This window comes from Pyrgilauda ruficollis, unplaced genomic scaffold (genome assembly GCF_017590135.1).
Source record: "Pyrgilauda ruficollis isolate IOZ18807 unplaced genomic scaffold, ASM1759013v1 scaffold225, whole genome shotgun sequence".
NCBI classification, from domain to species: Eukaryota; Metazoa; Chordata; class Aves; order Passeriformes; family Passeridae; genus Pyrgilauda; species Pyrgilauda ruficollis.
Genome location: NW_024521984.1, coordinates 222,271 through 246,934, shown reverse-complemented (window position 1 = coordinate 246,934; position 24,664 = coordinate 222,271). Strand labels below are relative to the sequence as shown.

At 49.7% G+C, this 24,664-nt stretch overlaps 1 protein-coding gene across 1 annotated transcript in view; it reads right to left on the bottom strand.

Moving 5' to 3' along the window:
- Positions 1 to 721: 721 nt before the first annotated feature.
- Positions 722 to 24,664, bottom strand: part of WNT9A (Wnt family member 9A) — a 55,156-nt gene continuing 31,213 nt past the window's right edge. Inside the window, exons 2-4 of the mRNA XM_041468672.1 lie at positions 19,329 to 19,588; positions 13,402 to 13,664; positions 722 to 2,878 (exon numbers count right to left, since the gene is read on the bottom strand). Coding sequence (XP_041324606.1) covers positions 2,405 to 2,878; positions 13,402 to 13,664; positions 19,329 to 19,588 — 997 coding nt within the window. The 3' untranslated portion in view covers positions 722 to 2,404. The remainder of the gene's footprint in view (positions 2,879 to 13,401; positions 13,665 to 19,328; positions 19,589 to 24,664) is intronic.

The following is a 24,664-nucleotide window of genomic DNA, read 5'->3' as shown; positions in this document are numbered from 1 at the left end:
AAAGAAAGAATGTAGCCAGAAATAGTAATTCAGACCCCAAAATTCCTGTTTTGAGCAGGTTTGGATCTGGCTTTACTTTGAAGGGGAAGAGCTATTCTAGAACACACAAAAATGTAACAGTGAGTTTGCACATATGTGTGAGAGAGAGAGACAGAGGGAGAAAGAGAATTTAACATAATACCACATTGAAACCATAAGAAGGTCCTTCTGAAGGGCTTTACAATAAATAAATGTTCAATATTTATATATATATATATATATTTATGTGTCAAGGTGTGCATATATATCTATATATACACACTGAATAATAGGTTTCTAGGCGATTTATTTTTTAAACCATTAGATAAACTGCTCGGGGGTGACTTTCTCAAAAGCTGCAAGACCTTCCCGGTGCTTTGCTGGTTTGGAAGGTGGGAATTCCACATGTGGATTCCACCTTCGCTCCTCCAGCATTATCCCAACCTCCAGAATGGTACAGCAAATAAGGAAACACCAAAAAAAGAGACATTTTGCTTCACTCTGCAGAACCATGGTGCTATTAAACAGTAACACCCTGTCCCTCCTGCTGCCCCCTCCTCAAGATTTGATGCCAACGAGCCAGGCTGAATTGCAGGTATTTGTTACTAAGAAAACCCCAAATCTATCTTCTCTATTCCCAGTAGATGCATATGAACAGCTTAAATATTAGTGGCTATAATTGGGGGGGGGGGGTGGAAATTAAATAAAAATAAGGAAAAAAAGACTGAAAAATAACAGTTCGTCTTGGCAAATTGCTCTCATTTTGTCTTACTAATATTTACTAATGCTTGAGAATCTCCTCTTTTGAACACCAGATCAATGGCTTATAGAAACTTGGTGGAAATTGCTACTACTGGACAATCAAAAATTGCTACCAAAAATCAAACAAAACACCCTCTGCTCCCCATTTTTTCCTTAGAAAGCTTAATTCAGGCATTTGCTGGCTGCCTCCAATCCACTTTTATACAAAGAATATTGGCACGCCAAGTCCTGGATTGTAAATCTCCTCTTCCAAGCAAAAAAGAAATGCTGGAGGTTGTCATGTGTTTCACAGCGTTGGAGTGATGAACCCCTGCAGTCAAATTTCTGGCTTCGCTCAGGTTGTCTCTGTGTCGATTGGTTATTCCAAATCCATGAGTTTGTTAGGATTTAGCAGGTGTGTTTTTAAAGTACAGCTCTCGATCTAGTGGTTAAAAAAAAAAAATCATCTTAAGGTCATAGGGTTTACATACAGCTTGTGTCATGTACCACTGCCATGGTTTAGAGTAAATGGAATGATGACCTAGGAAAGAAAAGTCAACTCCTCCAGAGGTCTGATCCAGGCCAAAACGGCTGCTCCACAAGGCAAGACAGCCCCAGCTTCCAAGAGGCACTCGGATTCCTCTTGTCCTACTCAAGAGAAACACGTCCAAATTCAGCTGGCATAAGACTCAACAAGTTCCAGTTGGGATTTCTGAAGCAGTTACCACAGGTTGACCTCCATCAGCAAGAGGTGGGAAGAGGAGAGAAAAATAAATCATGCGCGAAGTGAAAATGAAACACAAGTATCTAGTGGTTTAAAAAAAAAATTAAATTTAAGACAGCGATAGTGCTAAAGAGCCTGCATTTGGGTGAATTGTTTTAAATAAAGAACGGGATTGGACTGAAGGGGACAGGCACGTCTGGTGTTCTGCTGTCTTCCCAACCTCTTTCTTGGATCTATTTCTGTCTGCAGCGTAGTGGACCCAACGTTTCCGAGCTGTACGTGGTGACGATGCACATGGATCTGGAGCTGTCATTAAAGAGCTGATGCTCCCAGTGGGTGTCTTTGTCAGAGCCTGGTTTGCTCCATGTGCAGAAACTCCACTGGAAGAACCTATCATTCCCTACAAATCGCTCTCCAGTTTTAGGAGAAATAAATGTCCGCTTCCAGCACCACCGCACTCAAGAGTGGAAAGATCTTTTGTATCAGCTCTCTAAGCAGATGGGTAAGCTCCAGGAATAAAGAAGTACAGGATATTCATGCCAAAGGGAATCTCTTAGCCCAGGAGTTCATGGAGGATGGCTGAAACAACGTTCCAAGGAGAAATGATCCGTCAAACTACGTAGACAACGAAGGTGAAGGTCAACTGGTGTCTAACCCCAGTGTGACAGGCACTTATTTCCACACGGTTGGACCTCATGAAAATTCAGTCTACAGGATAAACAAAACAAAAAAAAAAACAAAACAAAAAACCCCAAAACAAAACAGCAACACAGCTGGGTCACCTGTACCCTACAAAGTGCTCATGTCTCAACATAGCTTCCAGATGCCAGAAGGTCAATCAAACCCTGTTTGTCTCCATAGGCAGTTCTCCAAGCTGGCCCATCCCCGGGGGCGGCCGTGCAGCAGAAGCCGCAGGTTGTGTCAGTCCTTGCAGGTGTAAACCTCCTCTCTCTGGGTGCACTGCTTGCACTCCACGTAGCAGCACCAACGCACCTGGCACTGGCACGGGCGCGTCACCACCCGGCTCTGCGTGTTGTGGCCCCGGCCGCAGCAGATGCTGTCGCAGTTCTTGTCCTTGTAACACTTCCGTCCCGAGGTCCCGGGGGAATACCGACTCATCAGGCAGAAGCTCGGGGAGTCGTCAATGTAGACGAGATCCGTAGTCCTTGGGATTTGATCGCTGTGGCCGGGGGTGGATTTTTTAGGGGGGGAAATGTCGCCTTCCCCCGTGGCCTCGTTGGTGGTGCTGCCCACCTTGAGCGAGGTCTCGTACTTCTGCTTCAGCTGCTTCCCGATCTCGTGGAAGGGGGAGAGCTGCCTCCAGCACGTTCTGACGGTGCAGGATCCGGACACGCCGTGGCATTTGCAGGTGGTCTCCACGCCGGCTTTGATGACCTGCAGACACACACACGGCCCCAAAGAGAATCAGTCATGGCGGAGGAAATCAAAACATCAAGTAAAACACGACATTTTCTAGAAGACGCTTCAGGGACACCAAGTTGATGACAACGCAAAAAGTATCTGTTGGAAGCAGACAGAAAACACATCCTACAGGAAATATTTCAAAAGGCTCTTAGTTCCCAGAGTATGACGTTCACCCACAAAAGCTTTGCTTAATTGGCTAATTAAAGATACTGAAAAGGTGCACAAAGATTGTCCAGTGCTGCCACTCATTGTGTAGACAGAGATCTGAAACTGTGATACAACTTAAGAGGTTAATACATATTTTAACAGCTATTTGTCTTTGTCAATAATAAGTAGGTAAGATATAAAAGTGGAAGAAGTGGAAAGAGGTGGGGTGACACATGCTCCAGACCACAGGACCTCCATACCACAGGACCCCAAACCCAAGTACGAGCAGAAGGAATCTTGGTTTAGCACCATCAACTGACTGATGCATACAACTTAAGAGGTTAATACATATTTTAACAGCTATTTGTCTTTGTCAATAATAAGTAGGTAAGATATAAAAGTGGAAGAAGTGGAAAGAGGTGGGATGACACATGCTCCAGAACAGGAGTATGGACAACAGGAACCTTCTCCATATCACAGGACCTCAAACCCAAGTACAAGCAGAAGGAATCTTAGTTTAGCACCATCAACTGGCTGATATTAAACAAAGGATCCCATCCTTTTCAAATCAACTGCAATGAAGAAGTTTCCCAGAGTATGACGTTCACCCACAAAAGCTTTGCTTAATTGGCTAATTAAAGATACTGAAAAGGTGCACAAAGATTGTCCAGTGCTGCCACTCATTGTGTAGACAGAGATCTGAAACTGTGATACAACTTAAGAGGTTAATACATATTTTAACAGCTATTTGTCTTTGTCAATAATAAGTAGGTAAGATATAAAAGTGGAAGAAGTGGAAAGAGGTGGGGTGACACATGCTCCAGACCACAGGACCTCCATACCACAGGACCCCAAACCCAAGTACGAGCAGAAGGAATCTTGGTTTAGCACCATCAACTGACTGATGCTAAACAAAGGATCCCATCCTTTTCAAATCAACTGCAATAAAGAAGTTTCACGGCACAAAACCACATCCATCTACTTAGAAACAGCATTGGAATGTTTCAGCTCCCCTTCTCCAGAGAGAGATTTACAACTGGGGTACCCCCATGGGCAACACAAGAGCAGAGATGTTATTTGGACAGCCACAGATACCCCACATTTTGCCCACGGATTATAAACACAAATTTGTATTTCTAATACTCCCACCCTGCCCCTTCCCCAAAATTAGGTTCTGTTGACTTTAAATGGGTAAGGTACAACCACCCCTTAAAACAGCAGGTGAGGACAGTTTGCTTGGCAGAGCTGGGTCCTGACAAGGTACCAAAGTACTGTTGAGTGCCCCTCCTTTGGGCATCTACGGTACCTAAAAAAGAAGAAAACAACCTCCCCCCGTGCCCATGATGGCATCTGGCTATGCTGTGGCCTCCTGACAGCAGAGAGCTGGCTGCAGTCCATTTCCTGACCATCCAGTTCTTAATTATTTGGCTGCACAAATCCTGCTGAGCCCCATGTGCAACCGTGCAATAGGTCATGGACTCGGAATTGGGGCCTGGCCCAATTGTGATATTCCAGAAACATTTTTAGAAAGACAATATGCATAATGCAGCCTTCAGCAGAGCCTGTCCAATGGTCACACTTCATTCCTGTGACAGCCAAAGACCTTTGCAAGTGCAATCCAATAATACACAGTAGCATTCAAAGCGGTGACGGGTTACAGGGGGAGATGTGTTGCTGGTTATAGCGCTCAGCTGGGATGGCTTGGGTAAGGGCTGTCACGCTTTGTGTGCCAAAGTGTCTCGCCAAGTCCACAAGAAATCCCACAATGTCAGACAAGAGCGTGCAGAACACATTTCAACACCGAGGAGGGGGGGGAAAACCCCAACCCTCACCCGTCCCCTCCCTCGTGTAAAGTCCCGTTTCACTGCTTGTCCAGAAGTGAGAGCTGAGTTCATGTGAAACAAAGCTCCTCCACCTGATTTCACGCCCACACCATCAGCAAACCGGGCAGAAATTGCTGGGATACTTGGGAAAGTGCTGCACACTGCAGTCATTCATCAGTTCAGCCTTTCCTCAACCTTTCCTCCTCCCCCAGCGCATTTGCATCTGCTCCACCTGGAAAAGGAGACAACCCCCATTGCACAGGAGCTGGGAAGGCAAGAAACCAACGGGAACTGGCTCAGCTTGTAGTCGTGCTCCTGGGCTTGGAGCTGATTGAACAAGACAGGGTCATGAAACTCGGGAAGGGAACCTGGAGTCGGGGCTGTTCTTGTCAGGAGCCACCTCTCTGGAGCTCTGTGGGAGTGCTGACGTTGCAGGAGCACTACAGCCAAGGCGTCCACGTGGGGCTGGTGGATACAGCCCAACACGTGTTGGAAAACCTGATCCTGATGGATTGGCAGCTGGCTGATGGCACAGGACCTTCAGTCAGGTGTAAGCATGTAGGTTTAGGCACTTGAATCACATCAGCCAGCCAGGGTTGACCTCACCGAGGCAAACGCTCGAGTTTAAACACCTCAGTTTGAGAAACACCTCAGAACTCTCATCGCAGTCAGGGCAGCCAAAGCAGGGGAGGACCCTGCAGTGAGGCAAACACCTGCTCCACTGAACAGCTCTCCAGGCTCCCACTGACAGCTGAGCACATCTCTATCACCAACAGGAGCCTGGGGACCCAGCCCACACAGAGGCACCTCAGTTCAGGGAATTCTGTGAGCAGAATCCCACCCTCTGGGCCAAACTCAGGTGTTTAAATATTTCAACCTAGCACTAACTGAGGTGCTTTAAAACATTCTCCTTGCACCAGCTGTCCTGGCAGCAGCATAAAGGTCTCTCAAGGGGTACTAGTAAGTGTATTTAGGTAATTTAATTCTGTTCTCCTCATCTGGGCTCAAAGTTCCACATGAACCCCAGTCTGGATTTTCCTGACTCGCTTCTAGCTCCTTGTTAAGCAGTGGCTGGGACAGCTCTGGTGGACCAAAGCATAAAAGGTTTCCATTGTCCCTATCCCCATGAATGCACCAGTTAATGAAATCCAGCCTGTGGATTTTCCTACGGCTGCCGTGTGAGCGCGGTGCATCCCAACCGCCCCGTAAACCTTCTCCTGGAAGGACCGGGACGGGCTCAAGAATGTTACGAGGCAGCAAGAGTGAAAATCCTAGAAAAATTCCCTGCCCAGGCAGCCTCCCCTGCTGCTGTCAGTCACGCTGCAGCTCCTCGAGGCGCTGCGTGATGGGGAACTGCTGCCTCCGGGCCCCAGCCACCCACGAGCCAAAATGAATCTTGGCAAAGCCCTTCTGGTTCCCGTCCCGCTCCCCAGCTTCCACAACGACCTTTCCTCCTCTTGCTGCAAGCTCCTGTCAGAGACACTTAAATCCACCTCATTTCTTCAGGAAGCAGAGCAAGACTGATCCAAGTCAGCAGGTTGCTTGGAGAAAGCTTTGCTGGCTGGATCCTGGGACAAATGTCTGGATCATGCTTTCAGACCTGAAGGTCTTCTATCCTTCTTCCAGGATAGAAAAACACCGTTTTTATTTCCAAAAAACTGTGGGTTAGATGAGGAAGAATAAGGTTTTACCATAGAAAATCATATTTCAAGAGCTGTAGTAGCCCCTGCTTTCTTTTCAAGGCTCATCACAGTTCAGAGCCTGATTTACCTCCATCCTACACAGACCTGAACCTGTTCTGAACTCACCACTGAATAATCACTTCATCCACACCAAGGATGTGGCCACCTGCACCTTTGTCACAGATGTGAAGCAGAATGGCTCAGCTTCCATCCAAGGCACAAAATATTTTGTGCTCCCCATGGCCCCAACTCCACAGCTACCACACAGCACCGGGGTTGTAGTAACTCAGGGGTAACAGCAAGAAGGAGCATCCTTTCTGTACTGTGTGCTGTAGAGAGCTCCTACCATGAAAACAAAGCCAAACAAAGACAAGTGGTGGGTCAGGGATGGCATCACACATGGAAATTCTGTCCTCCCTCTCTCCTCTGAACAACCACCTGGTTTGGCAGTCTCAGACAGAACAAATTGGGAGGAAAATAAGGATTTTTGCACTACTTCGCTTGACTTAGGAACACGAATTCCCACTGACCTTGCCATGAGAACACCCAGTACTGACAAATGCAGAATGAGGAAAACACAAAGCAAGACAGAACCGTTTTTCCTGGGGTTTTCCTGCTCGGAGGAAATCAGATAGCACTGCTGGACTGCCTTCCCAACTGGCTTTACATGGGGAAAGGGATCACAGCAGAGCATTGCTATGCAACATGTAATCCTTCCTCCCAACAATGGTGCGCCGCGAAGCTCAGACTAAGTGCCCCCGTCATGATCAGTCTCAGACATGCTGCAACACACAATTTCTCAGTGTTTTAGCTGAAACGCCGAGGACAGGATTCCCATTCATTCCCAGCTGGGTCACGGGGCTCTGGCAGTGGTTTTTTTTTTTTTCAGACAACTCTTGTCTGGGCAGCAGCAGCCCAGGGCGGACACCCGGCCGTGGGAATTCCTCGCTTATTGCTCCGCTGTCGTCATGGCTGGGCTGCGGCTCCAAGGCTTCAAACCATTCGCTATGGTTTGGGGGAGAGGAGGCAGCAAACCCTCCTGGCAGGCAGCTCATCCAGGGAAAAGCCTTGCCTGGCTTTGGGAAGGGCTTTGGGATGCTTCCCCACAAACCCAATCCCCTCCATCCCCCTCTTCAATTTAAATAGGCTTAGTCATCCTCTCAGCTCAAGAATTAATGTTTGTTTGGACAGCAGCCACGGTCCCCACACACAACCAGTGGACCAGACTTGTCCCTTCACACTGGCCAGTGCCACTGGCTGAACTGTAAAAGTTTCACAGATTGTTAGAAGTTGTCCTTTCTTTTTTCTTCTACCTTGTTAAAAAAAAAACTTTTTTCAGCCTGTTCTCAACCTGCTTTTTCAGAACAGTTTTCCCCTCCCACCACCCTTCCCTCTTTAAAAAACAGGAACATTCATATTTTAGTGACATAGGTATTAAAACACAAACATTTAAGCATAGAACAACATAACCCTGCTTAAAACTGAGAACTTCAGAAGTATTTTCCCCATGCTCAGTATTCCTAGCATGCTTCCCATGCTAAAAAAGCTCCACATAAACAACCAACTGCAATCACTTATGGGACACAGCAAGCAATTTTTTTTCCAGAGTATTGATTTCCAGGCCTAAGAAAGGCTTTGGCTGAGCCATTCTCAGCCTGAAAGGAGAGGAAAATCCAGAGAGCACGCCTGGGCATTCCTACCTGTCATAACCTGCAGCAATTAATACCAGTGGTGGCCTGAAAACTGATCTGTACATTAAGAGCTCTTCTCAGGCTGTTATTTGCTGGGTTTGATTTGTACCTTGGTAAACACGTGATGCCCCATTTCTCACTGCAAACACATCCCTAAAAAACTGCCAAAAAGGATGCTTCATGCCTTGTGTTTTTTTGCACTCACCAAGTGGATTAAGCTCTGAAACAGCAATTATTACACATCACGAGGGCGCAGCAAAACCTGGAGTTGGACTGGAACTGTGTTAATGAGCAGGAACTGTGTGAGACTGGATGGTCAGTGCTTGTAAACACTGTCTCTGCAACAGGAGAGTTGTGCCTCCCTCCGCCTGTGTGTGACCTTTAGTGAGTCACTTAATCTTTCTGGGTCTCAGTTTCCCCCCTCTGCCCAACGGAGCTCCAGAAATGAAGAGGGGTGGCATGCTCTGATAACGTGTTATGTGATAGCTCGTGAAGTTCCTCAGACAGATGATAGCTGGGCAAACATCTCCCTGATATGGAGAGTGCATCTCCAGCCCTCCGGAGAGATCCCTGCCAGCACTGCCTTGGGGGGAAAAGCCATTCCTCAGATGGAATTCCAAAATAAGCAAGTCAACAGCAAAGGAAAGTCCAGGCACCTCCCACTATCCTCTCCAGAGCATCCCAGATGGTTTCAGGTGTAGCTGTCTCAGGATGAGTCTGGACTTGAAGCCTACACGGGTGACAAGGACCATGACAGGGGGCTGGGATGAGGCGACCTTTAAGGTCCCTTCCAACCCAAGCCATTCCACGATTCTGTGATCCTTCAGAAACACTTGCTCTGCACAGACCAAAGCATCTTGTGCAAAAAACAATGAAGCCTCATGAAAGGAACCAATTTCAAATCAGGGAACTGCTCGAAGAGAGATCTTTTCTTCTTCATCTCTACCTCCCCATAATTTTGTATTAAACGCTCTCGGCTCTCAAGACAACTGTGGCTACTCACAAACTTCAGGCAAAGTTTGTGTCCCTCCTTCTGGAAGGATGAAGGAAAAAGGCAGTGAGAACATGATAATTTTTTTTTCCTAGGGTAACAGCAGCCCCTTTTAATTGTGCCCCTTGGATCTGTAAGACATGCTTGACCAGACATACCTCTGGAAGAGGTCAGCACTCCTGGGATTAAGAAACTTAGCAACGCTCCAGAGAGGGAGTTGGAAAGTCATGTTTAATGATACTTGGCTGAGAAACTGGGCAAATTTAATTAAAACATCACTTACTCAAGCCCAGTGGAACTAATTGAGTGCTCTAATATTCCTCCTTTTCATTAATGGGTTACAAAAGAGGGCTGCACTTGTGTGTACAAGGGGGAAAAGGGGGGAGGCTAGAGAGAAGATGAGAGCTTTAGCAAGGCTGCCTGGGCTTCATTTAATATAACTCAGAAACTTCATTGCTGGCAACAGAGCTTTAATACAGTTGACTTCTCCCCCATCCCCTCCACACACACATCTCCCCCCAAAACACCCTCTCCACCCAAGACCCCTCGGAAAGAATGGCTGAATGAGGGAGAGTAGATCTGGCAAAGGAAGGGAAATTGCTTTTTTAATAAGTGGTCTATTCAGAGCTCCTGCTTTTCAATAAAGAGAAGGCTGGAGAAGTCCTGGTCTAATTACCTCATCCTCACACTAGACAAGCTCACCCTTTCATTAACCACTGAGGTCATATCATATAACTTGGTGAGCCACCACGGGCACAGCATGTTCAGTGATTATTTCACTGGTGGCAGCAAAATTACAGGCAGCCCATCAAGGTTGTAAAAAGCAGAAGTAAAATCATAATTAAATGAGAACGTCTACCAAGAGACACTAAAACTAGGCGGGATAGGATCATGTCACCCTCGCAGAAATACACGGATTGTTTGCTGGTGTGACACCATGGAGAAACTGGTGTGGTGACCAGGAGGGGAGAGGGTTGCTTGCCAAATTAGTCAGTCCAGCACAGGTCCTTTTTTTGCTGGGTCTCAAGGGACTATTTGTATGTTTTGCCATGGTTGGGAGTAATTAGATGGGGAAAATGACACGTAAAAAATCAGTGAGGGACCACCAAGCTTGTGCTGTGTCATTCGTAGAGACTTCTCCACTCCCTCAGTGAACACACACATCCACACGCTGCAAGAACTCCAGCTCCGAACTGCTCAGCTCCAAAATGGCACCAATCAAGGCTGTCTGCACCCCTATACTGCCTTTGATCCACCCCAAATCAAGTCCAGATGAGTTATTGTTCCAATAACCACGCTAGGTTAGTCCAAAGTGGTTTCAGACTGCTGCAGTCGCTGGGTGAGCAAACCCTACTTGACAGTGGTAATGTCTTTATGGCAGGAGTTGGTTGGTGAGCAGCTTCTTTGAAGACACAGAAAACGTGCTGAGAATCATCTTTAACTCACTACCTTCATCAAGGAAAATATCCACAAACTCAGCAAGGAATGCAGTAGTGCTCTCAGCCTCCATCCTCTCGTCCCTGCACTTGCAGTGGGAACAGGAGGATGAACAGATATCAAACCTGATATTAACCCACCCCTGAGAGCAAGCAGTGCCAAAGACAATCCATCCACCACATCAAGAGGGTCAAATTGGTTTCAATATTCTGGAGTCTGAAGCAAGTATTGCAAGTTTTGAGTTTGTTGTCACAAAGCCAGCCTGGGTCCTCATCTCTGATCATCGTCTCAGTGACACCGAGTTGTGCCAGGGGTTTAGGGCCACATATCCCAGCCATACAGATGTGTGTTCTCCTGATCTTCTACCACCACCCTCCTGAAAGCTTCCTCCTCAACATTCCCTCCTTCTCTGCCTGGCTCCATGGTGGTGCTGTGAGCCTGGTGGGGTGCTTGGCTTGGCTTTCAACCACGCCACGGCACAATGAATTCTTATATCCAGCAGCACAAACAGAGAAGTGATTTCAACTGCTGCTGCAAACAGGCAAAGGAAAGCTGTCACACAGCAATCCCAGCTTGACAGACACGTTGTGGGTGGACGAAAATAGGAACACTGGATCACTGACCTGCAGCAGAGGTCTGTGACTTGGACTGCCAGGAGGGCTCTCGGTGTCTGGACAACCGTCACAACTGTTACTCAGCTGTTTAGCTGCAGATATCACACTGTGAAACCACTGCCAGTGGCCAGAGTCCCACTGTGCCAAGGGAAGTGGAGGCAGAGGATGCTGAGAGTCCTGCATCTTCCCCTGGGAGCTAACTCGCAAGGATCAGGACACAGAAGGGAAGGTTGAACCTCTCCCGCTCATCCTTGGAGTTCGTTTAGCTCAAAGTCATGCAGTGTAGAGCACAGATGATAATTAAGGACACAAATCCTAAATCCAAGAGTGGCCTCAGCCATATGGACATCCTGACTTCAGCTCCTGGGATTGGGAACACTGGGAGTTGGGCCAAACTCATCTGGGAGGTTTTTAGCCCTGCCACTGTTGGTGGATATTCCTGGAGCTACGAGGACTTGCCAGTGGCAGCCAAAGTCACATCCTTGGAGGTTTTGATGAGACTGTGACTCTGGAATGAAAGGAGAGCCAGGACATCTCACAGAAACATCCAGCATGGAATCACAGCCTCCACGGGCCACCTTCTCCACTGCCATCCCATCTGCTACACACTCAACTCCAAAAGATGGGACAGAGCAACCAACACCGGGGTTGAAACAAGTTCCATCATCCTGCAAAGCCTGTTTCACACGTCAAAGAGCTGCCACAGGAGTTCAGAGACACTGAGCCCTTTAATCCAGAGCAGGAAAGCCGTCAGCCAAAACCAGACACCAGCTAAATCCAGGATATTTCTAATCCTGATCTCAGCACTGTCTGGGAGCATCTGGTAGTGGGGAGAGGGGGAGACACTTTGCTGGCCAGCCCTGGCTGGTGGCATTCCCCGATGCCCCAATTCCGTCGCGAGGAATGACATTTTATACATAGACACAGCAACAACTGAGCTGGGGTGGCCATTCCTAGAATGCACAACTGGCTGGGCTGCATTTGCCTGGGAAACTGGAGACCCAGGTCCCCCATCCCAGCCCCAAGCCTGCATCCAATCACACAGACAATAACAAGGCTCGAGGGCTATTTCTGGCCTTGCAGTATGTCCCCCTTGGAGGTTGGTGCAATGAAACACTGATCCTAAGCACCTGTGCTGGCCAATCTGAGGGATTTTCGTGTTGGAGCAACTCTAGGCTAGGTACAGCCAAACATATTATGGGAGAAGGTGGAAAGCCTCTTCCTTTTCCCCTTGCTGGGATGACCCAGCACTTGCAGACACTTTGTCCTTTACATCTGTCATGGAAAATGCTGAGCTGGAAGGGACCCACAGGGATCATCGAGTCCAAATCCTGGCCCTGCACGGGACAAACCCAAAAATCACACCATGTGCCCTGGAGCATTGTCCAAATGCTTCCTGAATTCTGGCAGTCCTGCAGGGAGGCCCCTAGGCAGCCTCAGAGGATGTGTAAAGAGCAGGAAGAGAGGATAAAGATGGGAAAAGAAAAAAGGGACTCTACAACCAAGCACCATCTCCTGCTCTAGGTGACACAGAAGGTTTCTGTGCTCTAGGTGACACAGAAGGTTTCTGCCAGAAGACAAAACTGAAGGGACTGTTAGGTCTGAGGTCAGCCAGAAATTAATCTCTCCACCCTGGTTCCCTGCCAGCTGTTTCTCCAGCCAGTTTTAAAGAAACCTGGCCAAGGAGATGCTACACTGTCCATGCTCTACTGAACTGCTGCAAGAGAAGTGTCCCTCAAGGACCTGTTGTGGCAGCATAAAATCCTTCCTCCGTGTCCTACCTCACGTAAGCCTGAGGAATCTGTCTTTCCATCTCTTTGTGATACAAAACCCTCTCCTCCCTGTGGGAAACCAGCAATCTTTGTCTCCACCTCGTATTTCCTAAACCTGACCAGTCCCATTTCTTTCCCTCTGGTCTCCAGTGGTTTTGCACAGCGAAAACCAGGGCATAATCCCACAACTCAGACTTCTCCCCTCCAGAAGGAGCACCACTCCATCCATTTCACATCCAACACTCCTATTCCACACCCAAGAGCAGCATTATTCCCCCCAAAACCCCGCAGCAGCGTGACCACCCCCCCACCACCCTGCGGGCGCCTTCAACGCACCTTCATGCCCACCAGGTTGTTGTGGAAGTCCACCCTGGCTCGCAGGTCCTTGTTGGGCTTCCTCCCCAGGAACTCCTTGACGAACTTGTTGCTGTACTTGAGGTTGTCCCCACAGCCTCCCCACTGCCAGGCCTCCCTGTTCTCCAGGTCGGGGGCCTCGTCGCAGGTGCAGCGCTCCATGCGCCCCGCGCTGCACGCCTTGGCCATGGCGTGGGTCAGCCCCGCCGAGGAGATGGCGTACAGGAAGGCTGTCTCCTTAAAACCTGCAGGGACAGGAGGGAGAGGCTCTAATTGCAGCTTAAAGGAAAAAAATACAGGTCCTTGTTGGGCTTCCTCCCCAGGAACTCCTTGACAAACTTGTTGCTGTACTTGAGGTTGTCCCCACAGCCTCCCCACTGCCAGGCCTCCCTGTTCTCCAGGTCGGGGGCCTCGTCGCAGGTGCAGCGCTCCATGCGCCCCGCGCTGCACGCCTTGGCCATGGCGTGGGTCAGCCCCGCCGAGGAGATGGCGTACAGGAAGGCTGTCTCCTTAAAACCTGCAGGGACAGGAATCAGAGGCTCTAATTGCAGCTTAAAGAAAGGAAAAAAATACCTCAGGAGATGGAGGTAAAACCTACCGGGAGAAGAGCGTGAGTTGTGTCACAGAGTAATAGAGTGGTAAGGTTGGAAGGGACCGCAGTGGGGCAGCTGGTGGCACCTCCCTGCTTCATCCCAGGGCCATCCCAGAGCACGGGGCTCAGGATTACATCCAGACCACTCTGGAATATCCCCAGTGAGGGAGACTCCACACCAGTGCTCAGTCACTGCCCAGGAAAGAAGTTCTTCCTCAAGTTCAGGTAGAATTTCCTGGGCACCAGCTCCTGCCTGTTCCTCCTGTGGCACTGCTGGGCACCTCTGGGAAAAGCCTGGGCTGTGCTCCTGACACCCTCAAAGCATGGCAAGCTCTACTTGCATCACTGATGGTGAAGAGGGCATGGGGGAGGACAAGGAATGATGGACAGAGGTGGCACAAGCCAGGATTCAGGAATGCAAATGGAATCTGGCCAGCTCGGTGGCTGTCACTCTGTGTCACTCACAGTCTCTGCCTGAAAATGGAAAGAGTTGAGCAAGAGTTGCCCCATCCCTGGAAGTGTCCAAGACCAGGCTGGGCAGGGCTTGGAGCAACCTGGTCTACTGGAATGTGTCCCTCCCCATGGCAGGGGGTGGAACTGGATGAGCTTTAAAGTCCCCTCAAAGCCAAAGCATTGTTTGACTCCATGAAGAGTGGGACAGGACATGGAGGTACCACTGCTGCTACCAAGGGGACAGCAAACTGCAGGAACCCAGCACAGACTTCCAATCCTCCTCATTCTTCCCTCTCCTCCTGAATCAAATCACTGGGTCCTGCTCCAGACTGGCAGAATTGCTGACAGGTGACACCTGAGGGCTGGGAAGCAGGAGATGTGTCACCCAACGCAGCACCTCACTCAAAAAAAACCCAAATTTACACCTCAAACCTCCCATGCACAGCCTTTCTTTACACCCTCACACTCACCTGCAGGGATGTGACAGCATCCACACCCCCGACAGGCAAATGACACCCAGAGAGACCCACGGTTTCAATCCAAATTATAAAAGCCAGAAATAAAAAGCAAACATGGCAGTATTTATAGCTGCCCATTCTCCAGCTATGGAAGCTGTAAACGACTGCATATTTGAGATGCAATTCCAGAACAGCTTTGGATGGGACTCAAGAAATCCCCCACTCAAAAATAACACAAGTGGATGGTGACAGTAGTGGATATATCTGTGAGCTGGTGTGTCAACCAAGGACATGCAGAGACACTGCCAGGTCATTTTTGGAACTGTTCCTTGGGAGGTTCATGACAGTCCAAGCAAACTCATGTGGTCGTTCCCAGAGTCTGCCTTCCCAAAACACTCCCAGAAGCAGGAAGACTGATGAAAATCCACCCCAGGAGACTGAGGTTTGGTCCTCCCAAGGCTTCTGAGGTTCTACTTCCTCCCAGATTGTGGTAGGAATTACCCAATCATTCTACTGCTCACCTGGAAAAGGAGAACAGGAGCCTTTTCCTCACCAGAAGCAACACTAAAATACAAAAGGTTCACCTCTACACTCACTGAGGACACCACAAAGAGTGGTGAGAGCTAAAATAACAAATTTTGTTTTCTCCCTGAAGTCAGACCATGTTCTCTGACAGCCCAGAAACACCTTCAGCACTGCAAAATACTCCACTGGAAGTGGCGAGAGAATCCTTAATTCACACAACAAAAAACTCATGGGTACCCAGATGCCTCCTCTGGGCAGAAAATACCTTCTAAGCATCTCTCATCCTTTGTCAACTCTGTTTTTCCACTAAAATCCTTGGTTTGTTTCTACACCCCAGGTCAGACTACCCACAGGCCTGTCCGAGGGATGCCACTACCAAAGACAGATGTTCCCAAGCCTCTGTGCTCCCGGGTTGGAGAATTCTTGCCACAGCTACACGGAATGAAGAGGCGCCAGTGTCAAGCAGAGAATCCTCAGTGGGATGGGGCGTGCAAACCCTGCCCTGGAGATCTGAGCCTGCAATCGTGGCGTGGTTTGGGTTGGAAGGGACCCTGAGATCCATCCTGTCTTGGGCAGGGACGCTCCAAGCCCTACCCAAGCTGGCCTTGCACACGTAGCTCCCAGCCATCAGCGTTAATTGATTAATTAGGCAGCCCAGCTCTGCACCCAGCTCTGAATTCGGAGCGGTTGTGGAATCCCAGCAGAAAGTCAGCGCCGTGCGACCACAACGCATTCCAGACCTGACAGAAAGCCAGGAGGAACAGCTCATCTGCCAGCTTCTCCCTTTCCACCAGCTTTGTCTCGACTCCTCCCGTTCTCCACCACTGAGAGCTTCCCAAATTCCCCGTGCCCATCAGCACGGGGATCATCTCACAGCTCCCAACGAGCTCCATGTGACATTTGGCTCTGGCCAGATTTTAAAGCCATCTCCACCACGCACTATTTGATTGCACCAAGATATTTTGTAACAAGATAATGAGCTTTAAATCAATGCAGGCATTCTAAGCCCCAGTGCATTGACAGTCTGCCGGGCCTGGCTATCCAGTTTCAGCCATTTCCAAAATTGTGCACGAGTATCCAAAGAGGATAACGAGTCCCTTAAACAATCCCCTGTTATTTTAAGAAACGGGGCTGCATCAGCCCAAGCTGCAAACCAGCAGCCAGGGCTGGTCTGGTGACCAAAGTGTAAAAAAGTTTTTCCCCCACAGAGGCAGAAACTTTTAGGTGAAAAAAGTGGGGTTTTTTCCTCCCCCTTTTTCCTTTCTCCCTGCAAAGTCCTGGGGGAGGAGAAACAAGCTCTCAGAGATTAATTTGGAAAGCTGTATTCTAGTGGATGATACACACCAGCCTTTGCCCTGGGGTACCACTTGCTGCAATGCTGAACCAGGAGCCAGCAGCTCCCGGAGAGGAGGAGGAGGAAGATTTACAGAGCACGGTGTTACTGCTCAGGAACACCAGCTGAAGGATTTACAGCACCGGGGCAGGGCAGAGATGCTGCAGGCATATAAAGCACGGCAGAATGAGACAGCAGCAGAGCCCTGCAGCCCTCAGAGCTCTCATTTATCACACAGCTCCCTGACAAGGGCTGCCATGGGGAGGTCTCTGTGGGGTTTTAACTCCAGGCTGCCCCGCAGTGCCCAGGGGACAGGCAGGTCTGAAGGAACGAGCTGTGGCCTCCAGGTGTCAGCATGAGAAAGTGCTTGGCTTCCCCAAGGCACCACTAATCCAGGGACTCCTCTGGCATGCGGGGATATTTTTAAATGTCTTGCAGCTCTGGCCGGACCTCTTGGGTTTCATAAGGACTTTCCTTGTTTCCACCAGTCAGTGACAGTGCATTAGTTAAGCCCCGGTGCTTCTGAATTACTCCTCCTCACTAATTAGCCCTGCAAACCTCTGATCCTATCTTTAAAGGCTTCACACCCTGGCTTTTCCAGGTCCAGGCCCATTGCTGAGTGTGGGACTTCCTGGGAGTCACTGAAGCCTTGGAGACCCTGGAACGCTGTCTGTAAAATGGTGCTGGAGCCTGGAAATAAGAACGGGATTTTGCTGGGAGGGTGGAAGAAACTGGACTGTATATGGAGGCACAAAGAAAAGAACTAAAAATATCACCTTCTCCTCCAACACTCCTAACTTCTGGCTATCTCCACCTGAGCTGGGGGAAGAGGTGTGGGAATTACCCACTGCCCACATCCATGGCAGTAACAGCACAAAACCATTTGCAGGTTTTGCCCTGTACTGTGACAGGGTTCCCCTTGGCCCCTCTAACAGGACAGCACAGAACAGTCTGGTTTGCCTTATTTCCTTAAAAAAGGCATTTTCTCAACTTCTTTCCTGACTGATTGGCATAATAAACAGGGTAAATAAATAGGAGAAATAAATAGGAGAAATAATAAAGAAAGAGGGGACAGCTTTGGGAGCTTCCCAACCCTCTCCTCCAGCAGCAGCTCAATTTCCAGCAGAAATGGGCAGAAAATGTAGCTCCTGGCTGCAGAGACCTGCACAAACACCTCCAGCCTCCAAGGAGAGCAGCCAGGGCCAGCAGTGGGAAGCAGGCAGGGCAAGCCCATAAATTACCTCCATTAGCACATTCTTTGCCTGCCCTGCTCTTCCAGGGATGAGCTCCAGCCTTGCACAGAGCTCTTGGTGGTCCTCAGGGGAAGCACCACCAGCAAAGGATGGCCCAGACTGGCCATCGGGGCAGAAAGAGATGAGTGCAGGGACCCCTGAGACCCCTCAGACTCACCTCCCTTGAGGAGAGCCCCGAGACCCCCCCAGACTCACCTCTCTTGAGGAGACCCCCAGATTCACCTTCCTTGAGGAGACCCCAGACTCACCTCCCTTGAGGAACTGCCAAGACTCACCTCCCTTGAGGAGATCCCCAGACCAGCAGACCCCCCAGACCCACCTCTCTTGAGGTCCCCCAGAATTCCCCTCTCATGAGGAGCCCCTGAGACCCCCCCAGACTCACCTTTCTTAAAGAGACACCAGACTCATTTCTCTTGAGGAAACCCCTGAGATCCCCCAGACTCACCTCCCTTGAGGAGAGCCCCAGACTCATTTCTCTTGAGGAAACCCCTGAGATCCCCCAGACTCACCTCCCTTAAGGAGCTCCTGTGACCCCCCCAGAATTCCCCTCTCGTGAGGAGCCCCTGAGACCCCCCCAGACTCACCTTTCTTAAGGAGACACCAGACTCATTTCTCTTGAGAAGCCCCCCAGACTCCCCAGACTCACCTCCCTTGAGTAGACTCCTGTGACCCTCCAGACTCACCTCCCTTGAGAAGCCCCCAGACTCATTACTCTTGAGGAGCCCCCAGACTCACCTCCCTTGAGAAGCCCCCAGACTCATTACTCTTGAGGAGCCCCCAGACTCACCTCCCTTGAGAAGCCCCCAGACTCATTACTCTTGAGGAGCCCCCAGACTCACCTCCCTTGAGAAGCCCCCAGACTCATTACTCTTGAGGAGCCCCCAGACTCACCTCCCTTGAGAAGCCCCCAGACTCATTACTCTTGAGGAGCCCCCAGACTCACCTCCCTTGAGAAGCCCCCAGACTCACCTCTCTTGAGAAGCCCCCCAGACTAATTTCTCTTGAGGAGCCCCTAGCCCCCAGACTCATTTCTCTTGAGGAGCCCCCCAGACTCACCTCTCTTGAGAAGCCCCCCAGACTAATTTCTCTTGAGGAGCCCCTAGCCCCCAGACTCATTTCTCTTGAGGAGCCCCCCAGACTCACCTCTCTTGAGGAGCTCCCAGACCCCAGACTCACCTCTCTTGAGGAGCTCCCAGACCCCAGACTCACCACTCTTGAGGAGCCCCCCAGACTCATTTCTCTTGAGGAGCCCCTAGTCCCCAGACTCACCTCTCTCGAGGAGCCCCCAGACTCACCTCTCTTGAGGAGGCTGGCGCGGTAGCGGCCCTCGAGGGTGCAGTTCCAGCGCTCGAAGCGGAACTGGTACTGGCACTCCAGGGCGCTCATGCTGATGGCCTCCATCAGGGTCTCGGCCACGCCGGGGTCGCGCCGGCACATCCGCCGCTGCTTCTTCTCCAGCTTCAGGCGGTCACACACCTTGTAGTGGGCCTTGACGGCCGCCTCCTCCATTTCCGAGGTCAGAGGGAGGATGGTCAGGGGTTCGTTCCCCGTCAGCCTGCCGAGAAACACGGGGGCACCACAGTGAGGGCAGGAAAAACAAAAACTTACTGCAAGAATTCCCAGAATGACCAGGTTGGAAGAGACCTTCAAAGTCATCGAGTCCAACCCAGCCCCAACAGCTCAACTGAACCCTGGCCCCCAGTGCCACATCCAGGCTTTGTTAAACACACCCAGGGATGGGGACTGCACCACCTCCCCGGGCAGCCATTCCACAACTTTATCACCCTTTCTGGGAAAAACTTTTTCCTGATATCCGACCTAAACTTCTCCTGGTGCAGCTGCAGGCTGTGTGCTCTGGCTGTGTCAGTGCTGCTGGAGAAAGAGCCCAGCCCCAGCTGAGCACAGGCACCTTTCAGGAGCTGTGCAGAGTGAGGAGGGCACCCCTGAGTCTCCTTTTCTCCAGGTGAGCACCCCCAGCTCTGAAATTCTCCCCCGTGAGGGTGGTGCAGCCTTGGCACAGGTTGCTTAGAGAGGATGTGGTTGCACCATCCCTGGAAGTGTCCAAGGCCAGGCTGGATGCTGAGCAAACTGTTCCAGTGAGAGGCATCCCCACCCAGGGCAGAGGCTTGGATCTAGATGGTTTTTAAGGTCCTTCCAACCCAAACCATTCTGGGATTCTATGAAATACAGCCTGTGATAGAAATGGGGTCACTGGTGGGATCAGGATCTCCTGGCTGGGCATCCCTGTGGACTTGATTTTACAGTGAGGCTCCTCACAGTGTGTGTGCAAAGTGGCAGCAGGAAAAGGTAAGAGGAAATATCTGGATTTATGCTCCCTACCAGATTTCACAGAGCTTGTTTGGACACAAAGCCTTAGCCACCTCCACCACAGGACTGTGCTTAAAACTGAAAGTGGAAAGAAATCATTTCAGGTGCCTCACTGCATGAACTTGGGCAAAAATACACGAGCACCACTGTCACTGTCCTGGGCATAAACAAAACAATCATTATAGCACACCAAGCAGAACCAGAACCCAGCTGGGGAAGGGACAGAGGATGATTCGTCCCATCAAAGCCCAAGAGACACCCTGAGAAGGCACAGAAAGCCACCCTGCCCTCAGCAGAAGAGATCATGACACAAAACCCAGCGAGCCTGAGGCTGGAGAGCAGGATACGCTTTCCAGGAGATGCTGCCAAAAGCTTTTACAAGACAGAACAAGCTCAAAACCTAAAAAAAACCCCATAACCCAAAGAAATTCGTGTCCCTTTGCCTCGTCCCCTCCCTCCCCTGCCTCTCCCAGCACAAGGTCCTTGACTCCACAGTGGGCAACAAAAGATGCCAGCGGACTGTTCCCGGTGTCAAGTGACGAGCTGCTGGAAAAGGACCAGGCTGGCATCGTCCCCAGGAGCAGAGAGGCTGCAGGAACATCTGCTGGGCTCAGGAGAGCTTTGCTGGCCAGGCTGCTGTGCCCTGTACTGTCCTGGCTGTGCCCTGCTCCGGCCAGGTGCCAGGCCCCACAGTCAATGGGAATCGCTGTCCGGGCTCACACAGCACCTGCAGACACATTCCCCAGCCAGAAAGGAAGAATGGCTGAGATCCAGGGCTGGGAATATGCTGGAATGGTGCAGTCCTGCACTGGGGAAGGTTGGGGGCTTGGACAACTCCAGTGCTGCGGGAGCACTGGGAAAAATGGGGTGATGGGAATGGGAGGGGAGCTCCCATCTCAGCCCCTTTGCTGAGATGCTGGAAACCCTTTAAAGCCCCTCCTGCCCTGCAGGAGCAGTGATTTGCTGGTTTTAATGAGTATTTGTGTCTAATTAATGGGATGCAGCCTGCCAGCAGCACAGGCACTCAGAATGCTTTAACTCCCAAACTTTGGTGCACAATGGGCATAAAATCCTGACCCGAGTCCCAGCCAGGCACATCCAGTACAGATCCAGTCATTGCTGAGGCATTGATGAGGTGATTTAATATCAGATATCTCAGGGAGGGGGCAAAAATTGGCTGAGGTGGGACATTTGGAACAAAGATGGGCAGGAAAATGTTCTCCTCCAGTTACATCCAAAGGTATTGATATCTCCAGAAAAACCCTGCGCTGGTAAGAGGGATTTGTGGGAAACATGGAAAAATATCTTCCCTCAAGTTTTCCCCAAAATAATAATTTAAAAAAATCTGAAAGGCCAAACAACAAGGTCTATTTGAAGCATATTTTAACCCTTTCGTTTCTGGTCTGTCCCAGCTGCTCCCCAAGGAAAGGGGGACATCACCCAGCCCTGGTGCCTCCCAAAACTCTCAAAACTTAGCCAAAGCTCCCAGGAGGCTCATTCAGGAGAGAGGTGCCTCAGTCTGAGCTTCACTGGAGCAAAGATCTGTAACAAAATACCCAGGACATTAATTCCTGGCTTTCCTGGTACTCTTAAAGATTCATTCCTGCAAACTTTCATGGTTGGCACAAGAGTCCCTCAGCTGGCAAAGGAGAGGGAGGGAGGCGTCCAAGCATTTCCTAAGCTCCCTCTCCCCATTTTTGCTTTCCAGCTGAGCAGGGATTGTTCACCTAAATGGTCTGAAAAAAGCTCTGAGGATCCTGTAGCAGATGGCTCTTGGAGTGAGGAGGGAGATGGGAATTGATTCTACAGCCAAGATTTCTGCAGAGCAGTTGGTGATTTTCATCCTCTTCCCACCTTCCCCCCTCAGGTGCTTGGCTTTGGGATACTTCAAATTCCAGTTTCCCACAGATCAGCCTTCCAAAGCTGGTTGATAGCAATGTGTTTAGGTGACTTTTGACCAACAAAAAGTCACCTAAACACACACAAAATAAAGATCCAGGGACCAGCAGATGGTAGGAAATGGTGCTTCACAGTGCCACAACTCTCCCACAGCTGTTGGGAGAACAAGCCACGTAACACCACAACGAACAGAGATCTGCCCATCACTGCCTGCATTATTGCTCAGAAGCACCCCTGGCACAAGCCAAGGAGCAAATTGAGGGGGAGAAGGGGTTTTCCCTCGCCAGCACGCAGAAACTCTGCCAGGTGAAGAGCAGAAGCCACACACACAGACCCACACACACATTTTCCCCGCGGGGGCCCTCGGCTCCGCACGCACATTCCAGAGGCCCTGGGAGCAGGGGGGTGAGGTGGCACTTTCCAGAGCGTGGCATCAATAACAAAGCACAGGCAGAGGCAGGGAGAGCTGCCCCACCTGACACGCCGCTGCATGGAACCCTTCTAATCCCATAAAGCCCTTTTATGCAACCTCGGCTGAGTGAGGTCCTGTAAGGCAACGGTGTCAGTCGGACGCTTTCTCAGCTCCTCACAAAGGCCAAGCTGTTCTTTCCAAGGAAATGTTTCAGCGTGTGTGTGTGTGTGTGTTTGTTTTTTACACACTCAAGCCACGGCTGTAATGATGGAAGTGCCAGCCAGAACCCTGTGATTGTGTTATTTTGCTCCAAGAAGGGGCTGAGTGGGAGATGGAGTGGACACCTCTGAGTGGAAAAAGGGTGAAACTGGATGATCTTTAAGATTCCTTCTAAGGCAAACTGTTTGAAGCTAGATTCCAAAGGATTGTGTGTGTGTGTGTCCACCAGGAACCTGGAGAGAGAGCAAACAGCTCATTGCACACAACCCTTTTACCTCTCTGGAAGTTAACTCTGAGAGCAACATCAACCTCCAGAGTCAAGAGACTGTTCATAGAATTCAGGATTTTTAATTTCTGCTTCAGAATTTTGCACCTCGTAGGCCCCTTCCAACTCAGGATGTTCTATGGGTTTTGACCTAATCTTGCCCAATTTATGCTCCAAGTGCAACATCCAAACTTCAGGAGGACCTGGCTGCCCTGTGCCACACCCACCACGCTGAGAGGAACCTTTGCAGCATCATTTCTGCTATTCCCATTCCAGTCCCACCAGTCTGAAGCTGGGAAATCAGAAGGTTTATCATTAATTGACGTAAAAAGCAAGACCCATCTGGTTTGCACACACTGTCGTGGTGTCACTTCCTTGGTTGTGAACTTCATCTCAAACATTGCTAATTGAATTTTTTTCCTGGAGTTCAATCACCCAAGGATTTGGGAGAGATCCCAAGCAGAGCCCTGGCCACTACAGAGGCCAAGTTTTATCTGTGACATCATGGAATTATTGCCCTTCCAAGAGGCAATTCAACACAGATCCTGCTTCCCACTCATCTCAGGGGTCAAGAGCTTTTACGGCCTCATCAGCTCACACTTCCATCAGAGCCCCTGGACTTTCATTGCTGAAGTGGGGACTTTCCTGGTGGAGATTTGAGCAGGATGAGGCAGATCTAAGGCACCAACACAGACCTATGAGTGCACCCTCAGTTTTGAGGTGCTCCAGAGTTTCCTTTGCAAGTGCCACTGGAGCTGGGATCCAAGGCGAGCTGTTTCCTCTGCTGCTCCCATCTGGAATGACGGGGCTGCTGAAATCTGCATTCCTATCCCACTTCCTCCTGGATTAGGAATTTCTCTTTGGTCCATCTGTACAACGACTGAATTAATTCTGGTTCCACTTTCCACATTAATTTTTTCCTGTGGAGTTGCCACACTTCCAGCCCTTTTTCTTCTCTTTCCACCACTTTTCCTTTAATAATTAAAAAAGCTTTTGGAAAATTGACAACTTGACCACGAATCTTCATTACAACACCTAAATTAATGATTGCACAGCTCAAGGAGTCTGAGTTATGCTGGACACCAGGCCTAAATTATTTTATTTTGGACCAAATAACCTCCACTTGCTCTCTCTCTCTCCCATCATCACATTCCCACTCCGTGAATCAGTTTATCACACTCCTCCTCCCACAAAGGCTATCGAATATTTGAAGTATAAAAACTCAAAAGTCTAAGAAAAAAAGTCTGAATTTCAGGGTGAGTGATGAAGATTTGATATATGGAAGAAGAGCTGGACCTGGAAGGCTCAACCACCTCATTCTGCACTGTCTTGTTTGGGTTTTTAAATGTTTACAGTTTAAAGTGTCCACATGAACTCTAAAATATCCCAGATCTGCTTAGATTACAGAAAAATAAGGCTATGGATTCTCCAAACCTCAGGCTTCCAAAATGAAATCTCAGCAAGTGTTCACAAAGATGGTTCTGTCGGAATTCTCCACTTCTACCTCA